General features: G+C 42.4%; 1 protein-coding gene across 8 annotated transcripts in view; it reads right to left on the bottom strand.

Annotated features, from left to right (window-relative positions):
* LAMA2 (laminin subunit alpha 2) overlaps window positions 1-23,959 on the bottom strand; it is a 485,843-nt gene that overhangs the window by 276,853 nt on the left and 185,031 nt on the right. For all 8 annotated transcript variants that reach the window (XM_066614516.1, XM_066614463.1, XM_066614481.1 and 5 more), the window contains exon 5: window positions 7,004-7,183. In XM_066614516.1, the coding sequence (XP_066470613.1) occupies window positions 7,004-7,183 (180 nt within the window). The remainder of the gene's footprint in view (window positions 1-7,003; window positions 7,184-23,959) is intronic.

The following is a 23,959-nucleotide window of genomic DNA, read 5'->3' as shown; positions in this document are numbered from 1 at the left end:
AGCACTTTGGTACCCTATCTTGTGCTGGACATAGTGCAAGCCTCTTGGCCTGCCTGTTCCAGCGCATGTTAGGATTGCGCTGCACATTTATTTTAGGACATGTGTCCCTCCATACTGATATCTAGAAAAAAAATATCAGTTTACACTGCTCATGTATGAGTCTTTTGTTTAACACCATAAAAATAAACCAAATAAAATCCAGGGTTTCTTTCAAAGTTCATTCACTAACCCAGAATGCATACACAGTGTTTGTGAGGAAGAGGCCACTATCTAAGGTGAAGAACTCACATGCTCTGCTCCTCTGGATCAAAAATGTGCACTAGCAACTAGAAAAACATATCTTTGAAGTGCACAGGAATTGACCATTCCTGTCTTCCAGATCATTCAGAATAATTAGGCATATTCCGAGGAATTAACATTTGAATTACACCATTTTCCTGCAATGCATGCCACAATCCAAAGAAGCCTTTACATGGACCTTATGTACTGCAGGAACTTTATCTGTGGTTTTCACACAAGCGAGGAGCCAAGCTGTTTTAAAACTGAACAACAGTTTATCAGCTTAGGGCAGTGGTTCTCACCCTTTTTAGCCCGGGACCCACTTCTGAGAATGACAATATGTCTGGTGCCCACTGGAAGTGATGTCAGCAACCTGGAAGTGATGTCATAGCCAGAAATGACAGCATCAAACAGGAAGTGACATCACTGTGATGTCGGAGCCAGGAGATGTTTAAGCCGGGAAGCTTAAAATGGTGACACCCACTTCCAAAATAGCGCTGCCTAGGTCTTTTGCAATCTTCCAAGATGGCTGCCGCCAGCTTCTCGCAACCCACCAGAAATAGGAAGTGGGTCCCGACCCACAGTTTGAGAACCACTGCCTTAGGGGATTGTGAAAGCTAAAAAACAAAAATCTAGCATAATTACAGGTTGTGCCTCGTTATCAGCAGATAAAAAAGATCAGTGGATAGCAAATCAGTAGAAAAATAGCTTTAAAGATCCACTTCCAGGTTTCTTGCTCCCCTACTGTTGCCACAGAATGCATTGGTATAGATGCCATATCGCATTCAGCCAGTAGATAGGTGGAATCTAATGGAATCTAATGGAATGAAATTATGACTGAATGTGGTATAGCATCTATACCGATACATTCTGGGGTGACAATGGAGGAGCAACAAACCCAGAAGTGCGTCTTTAAAGCTGTCTTTAACCCCAAGAAGCCTGCAACCAACGGAGTTTAACAGCATGAAAGTAGGAAATGGAATTTTGGTGTTTTTCCTTGATACAAGGTGGACCCTGGTATCAGGGGTGAGTATATCAGTGGATGCCAAATTAGTGGATAATGAGGTACGCCCTATATACCTGAAGCTAGAGGCAGAGCAGCAACTGCTGACTAGGCTAGGGTGTTGCAAACATGCTGTAAAGCACATTGTGACACCCAGTGAGTAAGTTGTGCATGAAGACCTGCACCATTCTGCTAGTGCTGGATACAGACTGCATGCCCATGAAGCAGATAAACATCTGCCAAACTGAGCAGGGATTGGGATAGGGTGGGGAAGGGATGTAACAGGGCAATGGTAGGGAAGAAGAAAGGGGCAGATTGGGCCCAGGAGAAAGGCAGAATTGACTGTAAAAAAATTTCAAATTTGAGACATATTCTTTATATTGCAGTCATTAAAACATCATCCTCAATAAGGAGGAACCAAAAAAGGTTTTTTTAGAGTCATGTGTGACAAGCATCATAAAAACAGTCATCGAGTTATGTTGATATTCACAGAAATCTCAGTTCTTTCCATTAACTCTATAATCTTCTTAAAGCTTATATAGGCATTTCCCTGACCCCCCTCCCCCATATCTGTGGGGATTCCATTCCGGTGCCCCACCATGGATACAGAAACCGAGGATATGAGGGAACCCTATATAAAGAGAATACTCTACACCTGCCCTCTCCCATGCACATCACCTTCGTTTTTCTTTAGTACCAGCTGAAGCATGTATGTTTCTTCCTAAACAATGGAACAGTTTCTTGCTTAACGGAAGAATGAGACTGGCAGGTAGGCAGCCTGCACTCTAGAGGGAGGAGACTAAGTGAACTTTAACAGGAAGCAAGACAGTTCCTGCTTCCTGTTAACATTCTGGCTGTGTCTTCCTACTATGCAGGCTGCCTGCCTACATGCAGCGTTCCCTCAGTTAAGCAAGAAACGGATCCATTGTTAAGGAAGTAACATGCACGGTTCCATTGGTACCAAAGGAAAACGAATGTAAAGGGTGCAGAGCGTTTGTGCCTGTGGGGGGGGGGGGTGGTGGTGGTGGTGGAAAACAGCAGATAACCGGATCCATAGATACAGGGGGACACCTGTATACAAGTATATAAGCAAGCATTAGAACAACAAATGTATTCCTTTATTTTAAGCTACAATTCTAGAATGCATTTTCACTGTATAATTTCCCTACTATAACTAACATTAGTAAGTGTAACTGAAACTGTTTCTCCCTGCTTTCATCCCCATTTCCCTTTAATTTGCATCCCTTGTGTCAATAGCTAGATTGACAAAAGGGATATCTAGATTGTAAACCTCTGAGCAAAGATCTTCTCATTCTACGTAAATATAGGTTCAAGATTTATCATTAGTATATTAGTATTAATATTATTTATACTATTATTAGTAGCATTAATTCTATTATTAGTATCAACAAGCATGTCACTATGTTGATAATAATTCTTCAATCCATATTGGGAACAAGTGGCAAGGGATGTTTTGACAGGGTTAGGGAGAATTGGGTTTTGACAGGGTTAGGTCAAAATCCTTTCTCCAGGATGAGGTGTTATGAATTCAATTTTCTGTTGTGCAGGACAGGCTGGAGACAGAAGAAAAAATAATTGTGCTCATTGTTCCGTCAGGGGTTTTCCTTTTTCAGGTCTTTTATCTGCAGAGGTGGGTGACAGGAATGGGACTGTTGCAGAAGCCTGCTGGAAGTTTAAGGTCACATTGATACAAATGCACTGACAGCCATTCTGTTTCTGAGTACAATTAAAAGGTGCTGCTTTTGACTTTTATAGTCCTATACTGATTTGGATCAAGGTATTTGACAAACTGTCTCCCCTCATAGAACCAGCTCATCTCCTGACATGATTGAGACATACAAAACTATGCAGGGAGTAGATAGAGAAATGTTCTTTTCCCTCTCACATAACACCAGAACCAGGGGTCATCCACTAAAATTGAGTGTTGGGAGAGTTAAGACAGACAAAAGAAAATATTTCTTTACCCAGTTTGTGGAACTCCTCACCACAGGAAGTGGTGATGGTATCTTGCCTAGATGCCTTTAAGAGGGGATGGACAAATTTCTGGAGGAAAGGTTCATCACAGGTTACAAGTCATGATAGGTATGTGCAAGCTCCTGATTTTAGAAGCAGTGGCATCGCTAGGAAGGTGCAGGGGGTGCGGGCCGCACCGGATGACGCACCCTGGGGGGGTGATGCGCTAACGTCGCGGGGTTAGGAGCTACCATGTCATGCCATACACTGTTGGATGTGGAATGACCAGCGGAACACAACGCAAAAAACCCGGTTGAGATCGCTCCTTTCCTTCAAAAGTTATGGCCAAAAAACCAGAAAGAAAAAATGCATGGAGCCCTATGGAAAGTGACTGTATTGCATGTTTACTCGCAAGTAGTGTACATGCCATAGTCTGTCGGAAAGAGCTGGCTGAGAGGACTCCAACGACACCTGAATGGTCCCAATCCAGTAAATGCAGCCCCCCAAAAACACCTGAGAAGTAGGTCCCTATTCAGCCCTATGGAAAGCAAGCGAAACCACGTGGCTGCGTTTACTCGCGAGTAGGCACATTTGCCTTAGTCTGTCAGAAAGGGCAGGCTGAGAGGACTCCAATAACGTCAGAATGGTCCTGATCCAATGAATGCAGTCCCCAAAACACCTGAGGAGGAGGTCCCTCCCCCCAGCTGCAAGTGTATGGAGTCCTACGGGAAGCGAAGCAGCCTCACGTAGCGTTTACACGTGAGTAGGCAGACATGCCTTGACTGGTGGTCAGGCCAGGCAAAGAATGTGAGGACACCAGAATGGTCCCAATCAGATGGGACTGGAGTGCAACAAAAGCCCCAGAAGGCAGACCTCCCCCCCCCCACTAGAAAGGACCAACAAAGAGGCTTGAACTGGTATGGGGAAAGTTTTCTATTTTGTACTTGCAAAGTTTCCCTCACAGCCCAATCCTACCCACACTTTTCTGGGAGTAAGCCCAACTGACTCTAATGGGACTTACTTAAGAACATAAGAACAGTCCCACTGAATCATTATAATATTAGCCATTTTGTTCTCAATACCTTTTCCAATGATCCCAAGCATAGAATTGGCCTTCTTTACTGCCGCTGCACATTGAGTCTACACTTTCATCGACCTGTCCACCACCACCCCAAGATCTCTCTCCTGATCTGTCACAGACAGCTCAGAACCCATCAGCCTATATGTGAAGTTTTGATTTTTTGCCCCAATGTGCATGACTTTACACTTACTGACATTGAAACGCATCTGCCATTTTGCTGCCCATTCTGCCAGTTTGGAGAGATCCTTCTGGAACTCCTCACAATCACTTCTGGTCTTCACCACTCGGAAAAGTTTGGTGTTGTCTGGAAACTTAGCCACCTCACTGCTCAACCCTGTCTCCAGGTCATTTATGAAGAGGTTGAAGAGCACCGGTCCCAGGACAGATCCTTGGGGCACACCGCTTTTCACCTCTCTCCATTGTGAAAATTGCCCATTGACACCCACTCTCTGTTTCCTGGTCTTCAACCAGGTCTCAGTCCATGCGAGGACCTGCCCTCTAATTCCCTGACTGTGGAGTATTTTTCCAGTAGCCTTTGGTGAGGGACCGTGTTGAATGCCTTCTGAAAGTCCAGGTATATAATGTCCATGGGTTCTCCCACATCCACATGCCTGTTGACCTTTTCAAAGAATTCTAAAAGGTTTGAGAGGCAAGACTTACCCTTACAGAAGCCATGCTGATTCTCCCTCAGCAAGGCCTGTTCGTCTATTGTGTTTTGAGATTCTATCTTTGATGAGGCATTCCACCATCTTACTGGGTATAGATGTTAGGCTGACCAGCCTATAGTTTCCGGGTCCCCCCTCTTTCCCTTTTTAAAGATTGGTATGACGTTTGCTATCCTCCAATCCTCTGGCACTGTGGCCGTTTTGAGGGACAAGTTGCATATTTTAGTCAAGAGATCAGCAACTTCATTCTTCAATTCCTTAATAACTCTTGAGTAATGTCTGAGTAGATGAATAATTTGTTGAATAACTTGTTGAATAACTTGTTGAGTAGTTGAATAACTTCTGAGTAGACATGCATAGAACTGGGCTTGTAAAGCCAGATGGGTCTTTGTATTGATGTGCTTGAAATAGAAGGACTTTAAACGGGGCACTGGGGAGGGCTGAAGATCTCACTGATTCTTTGGGGAGGGGTTATTGCAGGGAGACTACAGATAAAATTCACTTGGAGGAACAGGACTGGCTCCCCCTTATTTAATTATTTCTTTTATTTTAATTTAACTATTTATAATTATTTATTTTAATTTGCTTGATGATGTCACTTCTGGCCATGACATCACTTGCAATGGGTCCTGGACAGATTGTCATTCTAAAAAGTGGGTCCCAGTGCTAAAAGTATGAGAACTGCTGCAATAAGGTGTTAGTAAGTTGACACGTGTGTGTGTGTGTGTGTGTGTGTGACTCCACAAGTTTTCAAAATCACTAAAATCAGAGTTTGGAGGAATAATCCCATCATGTTATATATCAATCAATGTGTAATTTCATGCAGAATGCAATGAAACAAACCACATTGAAATATCTGTGTTCTATCAAAAGGTACTGCCAAAAAACCAGTGGGGGTGGGGAAATGGTACATCACCATGCCCCCATCTGGGGTGTTGCCCCGCCCACTGCATGGGGTGACGCGAATCCTAGTGACGCCACTGTTTAGAAGTAGACTACCTTGGAATGCCAGATACAGGGGAGGGTACCAGGATGCAGGTTGTGTCTTGCTGTCTTTCGTGCTCCCTGAAGCATTTGGTGGGCCACTGTGAGATGCAGGAAGTTGGACTAGATGGGCCTTTGGTCTGATCCAATAGGGCTCTTCTTATGTTAGCTGCTGGGGTCTTGCTGCATACAATGCCCCAGAAGGAAGCTAGGCTCATAGTGACCAAGAACAAGGCCTTCTCCATGGCTGTGCCATTGTTATGGAACTCTCTCCTATCAGAATTAAGAACTATATGTTCCCTGCTACCATTCTAGAAGACCTCAAAACTATTATTTTTCATTTGTTTTTCACTTTTGAATATGTTTCGTCTTTGCTGTTTGCATTTTCTGTTCTTACACTTCTTGTACTTGTTAATTTTAGATATGCTGCATGATATTGCTGTCCTGCTGCAGCTGTTTTTATTCTGTATATTTGGACTGATGTTTTATCCTTTAAATAAAATAAATAAATACCACACCCTTGTACTCTGTTAATTAATCTGGAATAAATCCCACGCTGTGGTTTCACACTTATAACTACCAACATGGATTAAATTCCTCTTGAGAAGACATTGAAAGATGAATCAGTCTGTTCCTTTAACACTCTTTAACCTTGGTGGGTACAAAAGCATAACAAACTTGAATTCAATGAACTTTTGTACGCGCTGTTATATTCCACTTTGCTCTCCTATGCAGGTAAAGTCAGAAATTCTGAGTATCAAAGTGCTACTACAGGCTTGAGTAGACCCAATTGAACTTTTGACCTTCTTTCTTTGAACAGCTGATCCCCAGGTCATATCACAAAGTGCTTTTGATACATCCCTCAGTTTTAAAAGCAGTGCCACACGGGCTGGGGAGGTTGCTGTTTGAGAAAAAGAAGTAACAAAAACTCAAGACAATTCTTTTTACCTGGAAATTAGCAGTAGTAGCAAATGTGGCATTGCAACCAGACAGTCTAGCAGTTTTGCCAGAGCTTACCCTCCTTGTAACTATAGGGTCAATTTCATTGGGATCTCTGTGAGCGAGCATCATTAAATCAGCATTCAGTGTCCGTATCCGCTGAAATCTCAGGCGAATGTAGCGAGCCGAAGTGAATTCTAACAGTGTGGGAGAAGGGTCATCTGCACTTGGTCGTCCATTGATCAAAGATGTGTGAATCTATGAAGGAGAATAATTAAATGAATCTGGTTAAATGACAGTTCTCAATTGTTCTAAAATCATCATGGCTGCAGAGTCAGCTCAGGCACAGTGATGGAAACAGATTATGTTTTCAAGGGGCAGCCATTCTTCTAAACCAGTGCTTCCCAAACTCCTACAAGGGTGTTGGGAACACTGTTAAGTATGTGCGGGGGCAGAGGGAATGAAACAATGCGATTGTGAACAGGAAGCGGTTTTAAATCAAGTTTTTTTTTACTATTACAGAGGCTTGGGGAGCCCTGCATAGACTTCCTGCACCCCCCTCCCCCCAGAGACTGGCAACCCCTTAGGTAAGTGGAAAAACCCACTCACCCCTGGCTGCAACACGATCCTAGGGATCACGTTGCTGCTTTCCCCCCTCCCCACCCCTAAAGGGGCCAGAGCTAAGTGCTTCCCAGGCAGGTGGGTTGCAACCCACCAGTTTGGGAACCACTGTTCTAAACACTGCTCTCTCCCCATCCATCATTCTAAAATTCTATGAGGTAAATTGGAAATTTGGATGACATCAGTGATTAAGCAAATGCCAGTTACAACCCAGCAAAACAGTATGATGAAACTGAAGGGACAAGAGAGGAGGAGGGTTTTTTTTCCATTTCTTTCCAGAAGAGAGACGACTGTAGTATACTAACAGATAGACACAACCCATTAACATTTTGGTGGTAACGGACAACTATTCTACATATATTTGCACCAGATATGTGGCAAAGCTCTTGGCAGTCCTTTGGCAGTCTTTGGCAGAATAATGCAGAAGGTCAAAGTATCTTGAGCAGAGAGGGCTCACCTTAGGTTCAAAAGTAGGGGCCTTCTATTTTAGAGCCAAACTATATGCAGCATCCATAACTGGGTCGCTTAATGTTTTAAGACCAGAAACAAGAGGTTAACTGACTTGCTTAACTAGAGTACCTGTCTTTGCTTCCCAGTACCTGTCTTTGCTTCCCAGTAAGGTTTTGGGGTGGTTTTTATTGAAGTGATGGGATGGGATACAAGAAAAATCTCTCTCAGGACTGCTGCTCGAGCCCAATTCACACCACCATTCACAACTGGTGCTTTTAAAATAGAAGGAAATCAAATCATACCTCTCCTGCATCACATATAATTTGGCCCTAGTTAACCTAGAAACTTGTTTCACGTGAATACATCTAATAAGGTCAATTTCTGATTATTCCAGTGATTGAAAATCAATCTCCATGAAAACAGACTAGGTTGTAAGCTAAGTTTAATTAGCCATGACTAAGTTCCAGTGGAATCAATGCAGCTGACAGTTCAAGACTATGTGTGTTTACTCTGAAGTAAGTCCAAATGAATTCAATGCACTCCACTCTTAAGTCAGTATGTATAGGATTTTAGGCTATGCACACTTACCTGGGAGTAAGTCCCGCTGACATCAATTGAGTTTACTTCAGAGTAGACATGTCTAGGATTGCACTTGTGTGTGTGTTTACACACACATACACACCCCCATTAAATTTCCAGTTTGTTCACAAATTACAAAATAGTAAAACCTTGTCCTGTACTTAGCAAAGTGATGCTTGTCCCTATTTAGAAACGTGATGACTACTTGTAAGCCTTTTGAAACCTGAATTTTAGATTTCTATTTTTAAAATCATTCACATGTTCTTATTTAAACCAATATACCATATGGCAGCTTCATGAAGGATTTAACAAAACATTTCTTTTTTTCCTACTCACAGTTTTGGTATTTGAAGAGAGTGAGATACTTTGCCAGAAAATCCCAAGTTGTTTCTCACAAGTTAAAAAAAAAAAAAATCCCAGCTGTTTGACTATCCTTGCTCAAAGCATTTGGGTTTACTTTCTTTCCAAAATATATGACATTCTTGTTTGGGATGGTTTTCACTGGTAACTGCTCAATGTCTGTTTGCCTTATAAAGTATATTTCTTTTGCTGAGGCATCTCATTCTTTTTAAGAGACTAAGAGCCTGATCCTAATGGGCTCTCATTGGCCCAATGCCAGAACTCACTGTCACAAACATGCCATATTGCATGCCTGACACAGTCTCTGCCAGTCCAGTGCTGGAGCAGGTTCAGCACAAGCTTGCGCTGAGCCAGCATTGGTTGGTGGACAGAGGACTGACACCCGGAGAATGGGCAAGTGCTGGGGGGCAGAGAGATATGTCTGAGTGGGGGGGGGCATTCCGGGGTGGGGGGAGGGTAGGGGAAGGTGACATGGGGTGGGAGCGGGACTGGCAGAGCTCTGCTCCACAGGATCCATAGCTCCGTGTTGGGCCTCCCAGACCAACACATGGGTGCTTTACTCTGTACCAGCAAGTAGCCCCAGAGTCTAGTAGTGACATTTCAGAGGCTTCTTACCTTATCCGGGGGAAGGGGACAAATGTTCCCTTCCCCTGAGGAGACATCAGGAGCTGCCACTGGCTGCCTGGCATTCATAGGATGCGGAGACAACTATTTAGGTGCTGCTGCAGCTCTGGGCACCAGGTAACTCAGGATTGGGGTGCCTGGGCCCAATCTTATCCAACTTTTCAGCACTGATGCAGCTGTGCCAACAGAGTGTGAACTGTGCCTGCAATGGGAGAGGGGTAGTCATGGAGGCTTTTTCACGGTAAGGGAACATTTATTCCCTTACCTTGGGGATGCATTGCAGCTGCATCAGCCCTGGAAAGTTTGATAGGATTGGGCCCTAAATGCATTTCATTGCAAGTTCCCTAAAAATACCACTTGCATAACAAGAACTGTTACACCTGGTCATGCCAGGAGGCCCAATTTGTATTTCATGTAATGAATCAATCTCAGAGTTTCTTATCAGGGATTTTAGAGGGAACTTGAACTTCTTATATACTATAAAGAAATTGGAAGACCCTGGAGATCAGCTTGTGCGCTTAGTTCTTTGTCTTTCTTGCCCATTTTCCTCTATGATGCAAACCAAATATAGTCTTGCAACAGAACAAATGAAAGCAACAACAAGAACAAAATCATACATCTACTGCAAATTCAAGATTAAATGTAACACATTTAAAATAACATCATAGCATCTCATGCCAATTGGCTTCTGAAAAACAGGTCTTTCCTAATTTTCAGATGGCAATCAAAAGGACTGAGCTATGGTGCTACTTCCATTCCACAGTTGTGTCAGCATAGCAAAACAAAAACCTGCTCCCCATAGCTAAAAAGGAACACTGGTATGTAATTTGATGGTTTCTTCTTGTTGGTGTAAGGTAGGTGGTATCCAGAGTGGTTTATCTTCTCCCACTTGCACAAGAAGCAGGACTTAAGATATTTAGCAAATTAGGAGATCCCCCCCTCATTTTTTGAACATACCATAAGTACAGAGATAACTATAGAAATTCAAACTTGGAATAGATATAGATAACATAAGTGACACAGACTACTTCAAGATGATAGAGAAAAGTCAAGGGAATTGGCATGACTGAAGAGTCTCCAGAAAGATAATATTACCTTGGTAGTTTGAGACCATAGTTATCAGGTCACACTACATCAGGAGCAGAAAGGCAATTCCTTCCTTCGACCAAGAAAAAGAAACCTTCATAGTAAGTACGAGTGCCCCTTTTACTGTTGGGGAAAGAGGGCATCCAGATTGGAATATGACAAGCAGTCTGAAAATCCTGTAGGAAACACTATTGCTCCTGCTGGGACTGAATGATCTTTTGCAGCACTCTGCCACTGAAGGAGACCCCTGCCTAGTCAAATGTATGCAGGTTATAATTTGGTAAGGGTAGAGACTGAAGACCACATGCCCACCCTGCAAGGGGCATTAAAAACTATAGTGTTGGCAGCTGCTCTGATAGACCACGCTGTGATGCCTTTGGACCAAGAAATGGTTGTGCTTCATAGATCAATGTGATCAGGCCCTGATCCATCTGGCTAGCATAGGCTATAATGCTACAATCCCATACATCCTATCCTGAGAACTCTTAACGTGGGGGGGGGGCAGAGGCAACTGAATGGTTGTGCTTTTCTGAGCTCTTAAAAGCTCTTGGGAAAGCATGCTATTTCCTCCCAAAAATCCATGGGTCTGAGGAGATCCGAGGATCTGTGATCAGAAGAGATTCAATCCTACAGATGGTGTACTGTTTCAGAGAGGAAGGGTCCAGCCAGGGGCTGTTTTTTCTCAGCCCAGGAAACCCAGCCATCAATGTAGGTGTTGGTGAGGATTCATGTTGAAACTAAGCTGAAGGCCCCAAGCAGGGAAGGACTTTGGAAGAACTATGTGAGTGTTGTTCAGCTGTGTGTGTCTGGCATTGATTGATTAATTGACTGCCTGATTGAGCTTTTGCCCAAGGGAAGGAGAAGGAGGGGCAGGTTTTCCCCCTCTGGGAAGAGGAAATAGGGGGGGAGGCTTTCTCATTTCTCATTTGTTTGCTTGTGTGAGAAGAAGCTTTGGAGAAGATTTGTTATGTAAATATGAGAGCATAACTCTTACTTTACAAATCTAAAATTTGGATTACAAATTAATCGTTTTGGAATATAAACTTTGCTTTGAAACGCCCAGTTTTTTTTTCCTGTGGAGACCTTGGAGTGCCTGTGGAGTGGGCTGGAGATCTGCATTTCTTTGTTTTGCAAAAGTAGTTGTTTTGAATTCCTTGGACTAGCTCCTGGAACAGAATGTGGTTGATATAGCAACAAACGTAAGCAATAGAATCAAAACAATAGAATAAGAAGAATAGAACATCGGGGACATCTAGTGGATTTAAAAAGACATTGCAAGGATAAGAACAGGACTTGATAAAGTGAAGTAAGGAGGACGATACGCTGAGGACATCTAGTGGCATTAAAAATATTGCAAGGCAAGGCAAAGGTTTATTTGACTTAAAATTTCCTTGTGTTGGTTTTTATGGGTGAACAGTTGATTTCTTGATGATATGATGTGATGTATGGGTAACTGATAGTGATATATGTGATAACAGATATTTGAGTTTTACAGGAAAGAAGATATAAGAAGGAATAAAAAGGATGACAGGAAAAGGAGCAAAAGTTAGGGGCTCTCCCACCCTGGAGTCAAACTTGGGAAAACTAACACAAGAGGAACCGAAAGGGAAAGATTGGAAGCAGACAATACAAGACAATATAGAAAAATTAGTGGCGATGGGATAGCAGCACACAAATCAATTTCTGCAGGTTCAAGCTAGTCTGGATGTTTTAACTACACAACTAAATGATCTTAGTGTGCAACTGAAAGCTGTTAAAGGCCAAGCAGATGTGAATACAAAAAGATTACAAAATTAGAAAAAAAGACAACAAAAGATCAATCTAGAATACTGGAGATAGAACAAAACCAATATGATGGAGAGGCAACTTTAATGGAAATTCAGATGGAGAGTGCAGCTCAAGTGGTGAGAATACAAAATGTACCAGAACAGAAAGGGGAAGATACATGACGTCTGACTGGTGATTTAATATCAGAGTGGATTGACACGCCAACAGAGGAGATACTCACTGGACTCAGTGAGAAGAGTGAGCACTTTTTATCTAAGAAAACAAGAACTACCAAGAGAAATCCATGTGATACTGATCAGAATTTTTTTACAGAGATAAAATATTGAAGATCTCACAGGAAAAGGAATGGATGGAGGAAGTGAAAATTCTGAGATATGTCCATGGAGAGTGAGAAAGAAGAGAAAAGAATACGAAGAGCTAGCAAAATTTTTAAGAGGAAAGCAAATACCATATAGATGGCTTCTCCTGGAAGGTATGTTTTTTTCAATTCCAATCATAGAGATATAATAAAAATTCAACAATGAAAGCAGAAAAATTTTTGAGTACAGTGATGAAAGGTGAGATGAGAAATGAAGAAAATGAGGAAGAGGAACTGAGAAGAAAAGAAATAGAAAGTGTAGAAATGGAGCTGGAAGAAAAGAAATCAGATGATTCAGAGACAACTGAGGAATCAGAGAAGGAAGAAACTAGAGGGGCAACGCACTTACGCTTAGTTGAAAATGAAGTTGTAGATGTAAAAGATAGGGCATTTAGATTAGTGTATTGTATACATAATACATTATACAGGATATGATATGATAGGTAAATGATATTAAGAGGCTAAACTAGAAGAGGAACAAGATTAGAAGATATGTATTGATTGATTAGATATATTGATATATGATTGCCTGCATCTTCCAATGGTATGTTTTTGTGTGTGTGTGTGTGTTTTGTGTTGTGTATTGAGTTTGTGTTTGTTATGTGTTTATATTTTGGAAAATAATTAAAAAATTAATTTAAAAAAAGAACTCTTCTTAATGGGACTTATTTCCAAGTAGACATGCATAAGAATAAGCTGTTAAACATTTTGAGCTCCATGATGAAAGGGTAGAAGAAGGTGACGATGCTATCTGTCTCCCTAACAATAATAGTACACATAAGGAATGTTTTGACTATCCTACACATGTCAAGTTTTTGCCATCTGTGATGGCTATTGTGGGTGGTGATTGATAGGTACACTTGTTTTAGATTGGCTGAGAAAGGAATTCTGTGGTTGGACTGCTCCATGATGAAGCAGAACTTTTCCACCCAAAATTAGCATGTTATAAATTTGTTGAGATTTCCAAGGTCAGGGTCACCCTCCAAATGCCATGTTCATTGGGCACAATAAGGAAAATTGGGTTCACCTGAACTTTGGTGGTATGATGAATCAGCATGTCAGCTGGTGACCAGTTCCACGCAGTGGGTGAGCTAAATTGTCTGTAAGTCAAGCCTATCTATTACAAGGCTTCAGGGCATCATAGTATAATTGAAGCATCATTCTCACTAGAGAGATGGAAAAAAATAATGGTTGCATGTCCACATGATGGGTGGAGAGTGTGAGCAGTTTACGGTGCTGGGACACTAGACAGGAATCTGGGTTTGCACCATGGGGGACGCTGCACCCTGAGGTCTTGTCTTCAATGAGAATTTGGAGAGATAATGCAAGGTTGGGGAGCAGCTGTAGATCAATGCCAGAGCACATGTGCAAGCTTCTCTAGATAGGGCAAGAGAAACCTGCCTGAATCCCAGAGAGCTGTCACCGGTCATCACCAACAATACTGTGTCAGACTGACCAATGGATAAGGCAGCTTCCTTTGAGGTGTTGTTCCATTAGGCAATTTTTCAGTTTTCTTTTTCTAGGACCTCAATGGTATGGCATTTTTGCTTGTCTGTAGTCTCTGTCAGAATTACTTTTAATGACTTTTTGTCTGAACGTGGAATGCATGGAAGAGAAGAAAGGCATGGAGAGAAGTAAAGGAGGGGAAAAGAAAATATAAGCATCCTATTCTAAGCAGGCTTTGAAGACCATGAGGGGAGGAAAAGTTTCCTACATTTTTACTTTTGTTTGAGGAAAGCCAGAGGAGGCCAATGATGGAAAGAGTGTTGGCATCGGGTGATTGCAGAGACCTTACTCCCACTGCCCAAGGTTGCTCAGCCTGGCACAGTTCCTAGGGGGTATGTGTGTAGCAGCTGTGGCTGAAAGCATGTGTCGGCGATGAGGAACACACAGGACAGACAGCAGGGTCCTTCACCAAACTTGTATTTACAGGTACATTGCATTCCAGTACAGGCAATAAGCATGGGTCCCAACGCAGGGAACCAGAGCCACCCACTCTCACAATATGTGGAGCACAGCGATAGAGTGCTCCGTGTCCAGCCATCCAACAACCCAGTTTGACCGGCGGTGGCTGCTTTGGTTTTATATCACTGCTGGCCAATGGGTGCCTGTGTGAGGGCAGGCTTGGGCTAATCAGCCCCACCCTTTTCCAGTTGCGTCTACAGTCTCTCAGCAGGCAATCACTTAGCACCTGCTGAGTGACTCAGCACCTTTTTTGTTTGTAACAGGCTTGGGCTACCTCTGCTGGGGCCAGACCTTGAATAGGCCTCCTGTGCCACAAATCGGAGTCCTCCTCCAGTAACTCCCTTCATAGGGATTGGGCACAACCCTTGACAAAGAGCTCCAAGCAAATGACTATCTCAAGAGTAGGAAGGACTAGAAACTGGAAGATATCTCTTCCCAGCAGTGGTATTACTAGAGTTTGCATCACCTAGTGCAGGAAGCCAACACCCCCAGGATGAACCTCCTTCCATGCAGTGGACGGGGCAATACCTCTGTGTGGTAAGTGTGGCATCATCACCCTACATCATCACCCCACTCCCACTTCATTAAAATTGCACCTTTAAATTACAATATCATACACACAATCTAAATATATGTATTTATTTCTGTAAAAATGAACAGGAACACATAAAATACACAAACAGTGCAACACTTGGAGAATAGCTACAGAGGCATCACTGTGATATATATGAGATGATGGTATTATTTGAAAATACCAGGATTTCACCATTTTGGTCAGTTGTGTCACACACCCCCTGTGCACATCACCCGGTACAGACCTCACTCCCCTATTAATGCCACTGCGTCCTGGGAGGGGTCATAAGGCCTTTGCTATTATTATCTTGTCCTGTCTCTTGAACAAGTAGGAGGAGATAACTCATTCTGAATTCTCTCCTCCATCAACTGCTTCTAAATGTCAATGATTTTCTAAAGGTGACAGACCACAAAGTAGGGCTTTTCCCAGGTGATCTAGGAGTTGGTTCTCATGTAGGTTGACACAGTTTAAGATTTTTAATACAAAGACATGTTGTTTGATCTTCCTGTATGTTACATCAATTACTGACAAACGCTACAAACTCTAATGGGCTCTAAAGATGAGATACGTATACAGTTTTCAGCTTTTTAATTTATGATTATGCAACAGCATAGCCACAGTAATCCACTCCAAGTTCCTTGATAATCTACGGGATATAACAGAAAATGTTAAAGATGCTTGTTCAGAACTAGATATGATTATGACACAAGAATACATAATCTGCACAGTTCTCACAAGAGGCTTAAGGGAGTCAGGTGCAGAAATCAAATCATATTGACATATGTCTGCCAAGAGCACAAAAGCCCCCCAAAATGTGAACAAAGGATGCCCTGTGAGCACACAGCCCAAGCTGAGGTGGTGCCTGACGTATCACTCAAGTGCCCTATCATCCTTTCTTTGTTTAAATTTTGTGTGCATGTCAGCATGTGCACCCTGTGCCCCCACCTCCATGTTTGCCATCATCTCCTTCTCCTTGCCAACTTATAGGTCATCCTATCAAGAACTCCAGTGGGACTCAGAAGGGCCTTGGTATATTAAACTATACCAAGCAAAAACTCTGTCCCAACTTTTATATGGAAAAATTTTAGGCCCTCCATCCTCTAGCTTTGCCCCCCTGGAGTGTGTTCAACCCAAATTTTTAACATCACTATTTCAAGTGCCTAGTTACGTCTCCAACGCAAGTTTGCATTTGGACTTGGGCCTGTTAAAGGTTGAGGTCAGGGTTTAACTTCTATCTATCTCTTGCTCAACTTAAACTTTAAAGCCCAGGGTTTAGCATCTTTAGTTTTATGTGATAACTTCCAATCGACCTGGCTCAAGGCAGTCCACGCAAAGCTGAGACATCTAGGATTCTCTCCAGAAGTGGTACTGGCAATGTATTTGAATCAAGGAAGAGCAACCACAAAGTAGAGGTTGTTGGACATTGAACAGCAAGAGGATATTAGTAGAATGCAGAGGACACCAGATACATACCTACACCAGCCACCTATCTCTCACTTCTTGAGCTTCCAGGGCATAGGAGAGCCCTTTTTAGTTAGATGGAGAACTTTCCCTTCAGCGCCTGTTGAGGGTTGCTACAGAAAGATCCCTGAAAGGGTTTGCCCCTTTGGCTCAGGTGAGGTGGAAATAATTGAACACGTTCTATTTCACTGCTCATTTTATCAGGGGATAAAGGACATCTTTACAAGGACATCTGCAAGAGGGATCTGAAGGCCTTAGGAGTGGACTTCAACAGGTGTGAAACCCTGGCCTCTGAGCGGCCTGCTTGGAGGCAGGCTGTGCAGCATGGCTTTTCCCAGTTTGAAGAGACACTTGGCCAACAGACTGAGGCAAAGAAGGAAGGCCCATAGCCAGGGAGACAGACCAGGGACAGACTGCACTTGCTCCCTGTGTGGAAGGGATTGTCACTCCTGAATTGGCCTTTTCAGTCACACTAGACGCTGTTCCAGAACCACCATTCAGAATGCGATACCATAGTCTTTCAAGACTGAAGGTTGCCAACTATCTATGTGCTAAGTTTATTACTCCCCTGATTAGGAAATGCTCAGGCCTGCCTGATGAAGAGATAGCCAAGGAACTTCTTAAGGGAACTAACCAGCAGTCCACAAGGTGGAGTGCTAGTTTCTTGGCAGTCGCCTGCAAAACCCACAAGGGTATCATTAGTTATGAGAAAAAATTCTAATGGTCACCTTTTCTATTATCCTGTTGATAAGATATGCATTTAACTGTTAAAAAATTTTAAATTTTGTTTGACACAGGGAATGTTGCTGTGTTCTGTTTATGCTGGTCTTTGACCGTATTAATAAATTGACTTGACTTGACTTGAAACGAAACTGCTTCTTCAAAGCAGGCTGGGTTGAACATCATGGAAGTCCTCTTCTGATCACCTGGTCTGTTTTTAAAAAGTAGCCAGGCAAGCCAGAAAGAGGCACCAGAGTGGAGCAATCAGAACAGAATCACAGGTGCAGCAGCCCCCTACTTTCTTGCCCAGTCCCGCCACCACAATTGCACGATTTGTGGCCATAGCACTAGAGAAAGAGATGTATTGCTGCTGCTTTGATTCTCATCTATTTTGCTCTGTGAGGGGGAAAAAAAATCAGACCATTGGATGAAGCAGCTGGATGATAGACGTGGAGGGCAGGCATGAAGTTTAGGACACCCTCTGTTAATTCACTTCCTTCACAGTCAACCAATGCACTTGCTTCACTCAATATCATAGATGGTCCGGCCCTAGCACTATAGAAACACTAGAATGAGATAAAAATGTGTTGCAACCACATAATTCTCTTTCCTATCAAGGAGCATAAGGGTAGGATAAAATTGTGCATATTGAACAATCTCCAGATAAATCTTCATTATTGCAGCTCCAACACTGCATCCAGATGGTCCTCCTCCTCCTACTCATTTATATTGCTGAGTTTACACCTTAAAGCCCATGAAGATATAACCCTCTTATAACCTTCAGCAGTGGCTAGGGACCCACATCAACTGTCATTTGTGTTCGCTGTAGATGAAGAGACAGACACCAGGTGCTCTTCAAAGATAATTTCCACGTACTTGCAGCACTTACGTTCAGGACGAAGCTGTTCCATTTTAAGTGTTGATATAACATTGTATGTAGCCAGACCCAGAGCATTCTGGGAAAACCTCTGGCCTAGCTACATATGATGACCAAAGAAATATAGAGAAGATATACACAAAAACATATTCTGTTTCACAAAATTTCTAGTGAATGATTTTTAGATATTGTAATGTATTACTAGTTTATTTAATCAATGTTTGCATTGTGTTCCATTGATTGTTAATGACTCCTGAACCAAGCTGCTTAAAATGCACAGTTAAAGCCACGGCAAAATGTCAAGGGCTGTTCATGTCAGATTCTACTTCAACTAACTCAATTCCCAAAAGGATATTGGCAAATGTCAGCTTAATGAATTGTTTAGCAAATACTATTATATACTGAACAACTTTACCTCACACAGCTTAAGCGAAACAGAACTTCCCTTTCTTCAGTAAGTTGGGTTTTTTTTTTTAAATTCCTGGTTTGCACCTGAAACTTAAAATTGCATCTTCCATATTTCCTTTTTTCCTATAGCAATGCAATTCTTGCATTTGTCATTTTTTGATGAAAAGTAATTTGTCAAAGACAATGTCTTTCGTGAGATATTTAAAGAGATTGTTTATTGTCAAAGCAGTGGTTATTAATAAATCAAAGTGCAAAAAGAAATTCAATTCCCTTGAAGTATATTTGTCACTTGCCAGTTTTTTTTCCTTTGTTACTGTTGCAATGAAAACAAAATATTATATGAAGCTATGGTTTCCAAGAACAATTATTGCTACTGAAAGCCAGAAAACATGTATGATCTATTGAGATATAATACAATTACTATGTGGTTATAGGGTATACTGTTGCTAGTGCTACTATCCAGGGATGATTCCAAGATCAGGAAAGATTCCAGAAATGGACTATCAGGGCCTAATACAGGCATGCACCGTTTAACAACCATTCGCTTAACAATGGACGGCATATATTTTGGTGGTTAAAGCACAATAAAGATGCTTTTAATGAGGCAGTTGTGTCTCCATAGCCTGCAGCAGAGTGTCTGTTTACTCTACAGAGAGGCTCTTAATACAAAGAAGAGGTAATCTCTCTCTAGTAGCCTGTACAGCCAGCTAGTGTCTGGCAGGGAGTGTCTGTTTACACAACAAAGGCTGTAATTGGACTGCATGTTCACTTAATGACCAAATCACGTAACAGGGATAGGAGAACATAACCCCGCCATTAAGTGGCACGCACCTGTAATTTCAAACATCTTATCTAACTTGGGTGGATACTTGTTGGTGTATGAAAAAAGTAAGTTAGCATTTCTGTTTGCACAACAAGGACACACATTCAACAGTCACACCAGTGTAATAAGCAGGTATGCTTAAAAAAATTTCTTCCAGGTGCTTACAGACAATTGACCCAGTCCCTGAAGTCAGACATTTAGATCTGTTAATCCCTGGCTTGGCCACAACCTTATTTTTGGATGCAAGAAATTACATTTGCTTCTCTTTGGTTACTGGGATCACATTAACTTACCATTGCTTCTCGTGCATAATGGGGTCTCTAAGATCAATTAAATCTGTCCGATTTAATGCTTGTTAAAAGTTTATCAAGTTTCTGCATGGGTTCCCTGCACTTTGATCTGAAGTTCACAGAAATAATTTATTCTTTTTATTAACTGTTGGGCTTTAGTAAGGTTTTCACAGTGAACAAATTAATGCACTGACCAACACAATACTGTGGCAGCACATGCTAACCTCTCTGCCTCTGGGCAAGCCCAGTGTTTCAAAGTACCTGCAGGTCAAGCAGATGGGCAGGATCAGCAGTAGGCCCCTCCTCCAGTGAGTCCCATTAACTCTCCTGGCAAAACAGATGCCTCTGAGCAAGCCCAGTGTTTTAATGTACTTCTCAATGCTCTGTGTTTAACCATTAGAAATGCTGCCCTGTTCCTTTTCCAGTTCTTCTGCCTGTCCTCTTCTCCCATCTGTGTTGTCTCTTGAATCTTGACTACTGAATCAGACTCCACTTAGGTGTTGGTGAAGTAATGGTTCCATTAAGAAGACAACATAGAGCTCCCTGGCAGGGTTCCCGAGCACAGGTCTGCAGCAGTTTCTCCTAGGCCAGGGGTGTCCAAAGTTTTTGGCAGGAAGGCCACATCATCTCTCCGACACTGTGTCGGGGGCCAGGGGAAAAAAAGAATTAATTTACATTTAAAATTTGAATAAATTTACATAAATTAATATACTAGAGGTGGAACTTATATGAATGAATGAAGGTCTTGCAATAGCTCAAGGCCTATAAAAGGCCTTGAACAAAGCAAGGCTGGCCTTTCCTTTGCTGCCGCTACTGAATCACAGATGTGAAACAGCAAGCAGTGGAGGGAGCCCTCATCCCACAGATAATGCCAGAGATCAAACAGTTGCCCTCATGCTGAAAGCAGTTGTGTTGGGCCAGTGTGGGCTCCAGCAAGTCTCCGGAGGGCCAGAGGCTCATTGGAGACTGGGGTCTCCCTGAGGGCCACACTGGGAGTCCTCAAGGGCCGTAAGTGGCCCCAGGGCCGGGGTTTGGGCACCCCTGTCCTAGACCAAGGGTGGGCAAACTTTCAACTTTAGGGATCCTGAACCTTTAACAATTGTGTAGGAGAGAGAATTTCAGCAGGTACAGCTTGTCATCTGTGAGAGGACCACATGCTAGCCAACTGGCAGCCAATCCAGTTCCAGTAAAGATTCAGAAGGGCCAGCCAGCACAAAGACCTGAGACCATCTTGCCACTGGAAGAAGATGAAGGTGGGAAACACCTGGGAAAAGCCTAAGAGATGGTTGCATGGAACGATGTCGCAAAGAGCATCCTTAAAGTCATTTATCATAGATTACTTTTGTACTCAGAACCAATCAACACATTAAGTAAAAGCACGTGGTGCAATTTTGGAAAATATACTATTTCAAAATGTGGTTAAGAAATAGGATCTTTGAATACTTTCCCATAGCAAAACCACCCTTACAAAGAAAACACATCACGGAAAAAGCTTTTAGTATCCATGAAAAATTAAAAGCAGCCCTGTGGCAGAAACTGCAACCTCTGTTCCTGACTCAGTTTCAAGCTTATTGTTTTTCAAGGGATGTACTCTTCACATTTAAATTAAGGCAGCTGGAATTTGCTCAAGTGCACTTCAGAATGATTATTGAAACAGTTTAGTTTGGGTTTTTCTTGAAGCTTTTAACGCCTGTTTGATTCCATTGGCTGAATGGAAAAAGGACTCTAACCTAGCCTTTCCAGTGGACTGCTAGTTCCCTGGGTGTGCCTGGACAGTGATCCATACCAAGCTAGTGGGGAAATGAGGGAAATTTTAACTGTAATGAGTATAATGACGATTTGTCAGTGATTAAAAGTTCATCTATTCATACTTCATTATCGTCAATTTAATATTTGCACCTTTAACTTATTAAGGCTGCAATCCTATACATACTTACATGGGAGTAAGCACAACTGAGGCAATGAGAATGACATTTCAGTAGACATACATAGTATTGCAATAAGTGTTGTGAAAGAAAGAAAGAAAGAAAGAAAGAAAGAAAGAAAGAAATTGACCCTCATTCAGACGCCAACTGCCTCCAGATAAAGCTCCAGGACTCCCACAGCCTCCCTGGAATGAGATGGTAAGGAGACGGAGCTGGTTGTCATCAGAATATTGATGACGCCACATTACAAATTCTCAGATGATCTCCCCCAGTGGTTTCATGTAGATGTTAAGAAGCATAGGGAACAGAATAGAATCCTGTGGCATCCCACATTGTAAAGATGTGCCAAACTGGAGCCCCCCCAGCATTACCATCTGGGACCTGTCAGCCAAGAAAGAATGGAACCACTGCAAAGCACTGCCCCCAGTCCCCAGCTCGGCCAGCCAGCCCAGAAGGATAACATGGTCAATGGTATCAAAAACTGCTGAAAGGTCTAGTAGAACCAACAGGGACACTCCTCCTGTCTAGTCCTTGGAGAAGATCATCCAACCTGGTGACCAAGTTTGTCTCTCTCCCAAAGCCCAGCCTGAAGCCGGATTGGAAGGGGTCCAGATAATCCATCTCATCTAGGACTCCCTGGAGCTGAAATGCCACCACCCACTCAATCACCTTACCCAAGAGAGGAAGATTAGATACTGGTGGGTAGTTGTTTAGATTGGTGAAATCAAGAGATGGTTTTTTTCAAGAGGGGGTGCACAATTGTGATCTTCAGGCATTATTCCTTCCTGCAAAGATGAATTTACAATGTGTACCTCCCAATTGGCCAGACCAGCCCTGGCAGATTGAATTAGACAGACAGGGCAAGGGTCAAGTAGGTATGATGATGGTCTCAAACTCCAGAGAACCCTATCCACATTTTCAGGCCATAACAGTTGAAAAGAATCCATAGAAAAGGAACTGACACAAGCCACATGGACAACTTCTGGAACTGTTAAACCAGAGTCCAAGTCAAGATGAATATGATTGATTTTATCTACAAAGTGCCTTGCAAACACATCGCAGTGGGTATTCGAGAATAGACAAGTGGTTTGGATATATTGTCCAAACTGGCCCTTTGCCATTGGATTTAACCAATACCTGATAACTTGATACTGTCTTGAATTTAACTTGCCTTGGCGTTTGATTATTGATCACATTTTTACTACGAATATAATCAAATTAATATATTTTGTAATACAGAAGAGAAAGAACCCAGAAAATTTGGCGTAGTAATTGATTTTAGGTAATGTGATTTCTTAAAAAGAGTGGAATACAACTTTCCTAGTGATATGTAAGTAAGGAGAAGAGATTTGAAGATCTCTTTGATATTGATATTGTGTTTGAGATTCCATTTTCGCACCACTGGAGCCCTGGGCACTGCTGGGGATAGGGATCGGACTGCCAATATCTGCATAATAACTGCTTTACCAGTGATTACACATACGTAAAGAACAGATTGTATTGCAAAGAAGAGGGATATAGGGGATGAAGGGAACAATATTTCAGAACTTTGGAGATACCAACTGAGAGAGGGAAAGAAGATAGGGAATGAAATATAGACGTCCAAAAGCCAGACTGTAACTAGTGAAGTACGAATTAAGAGAAATCAGGGTCACAAAAGTCTGTCAAAGAGAGGGAGAAAAAGTTGATAAGTAGAGTGAACACTGGACAACATGGCTAAATACTGAATATGGGTCAAGAAGGATGAAAACATGAGAGTGTAAAGCAGCAGCATGCCTGTGTTGCCAGGAGTTGAAGAGTTTGTTGAAAGTTTCCCACTGTTAGTCTTCTCTACAAAAAGCCCGGTGTAGCTCTCAAGCTGCAGTCCCCTCTCACACTCCCTGCCTGTGTTTTTCTCCTTTCTCCAGTGACTGTTCTCATTTCCTCTCTCTGCAGAACAGCAGTTCTTTTTTCCCTCCACCAAAAGGCAAGATCTGGTGGAAAAAGTAGTCCCAAGATTAAGCATTCCCATTACACAGAGTAAGAGGAGGTGCGGCCTGCAACGAAAAACAGGCTGAAAAGGGTCAAAGAGAAGAAAGCACATGCAGAGCATGCACCTCAGGAAATCTGACATAAATGGAGAAAT

This window comes from Tiliqua scincoides, chromosome 1 (genome assembly GCF_035046505.1).
Source record: "Tiliqua scincoides isolate rTilSci1 chromosome 1, rTilSci1.hap2, whole genome shotgun sequence".
NCBI classification, from domain to species: domain Eukaryota; kingdom Metazoa; phylum Chordata; class Lepidosauria; order Squamata; family Scincidae; genus Tiliqua; species Tiliqua scincoides.
The sequence above is the reverse complement of the archived record's forward strand: the minus strand, read 5'-3'. Positions and strand labels throughout refer to the sequence as shown.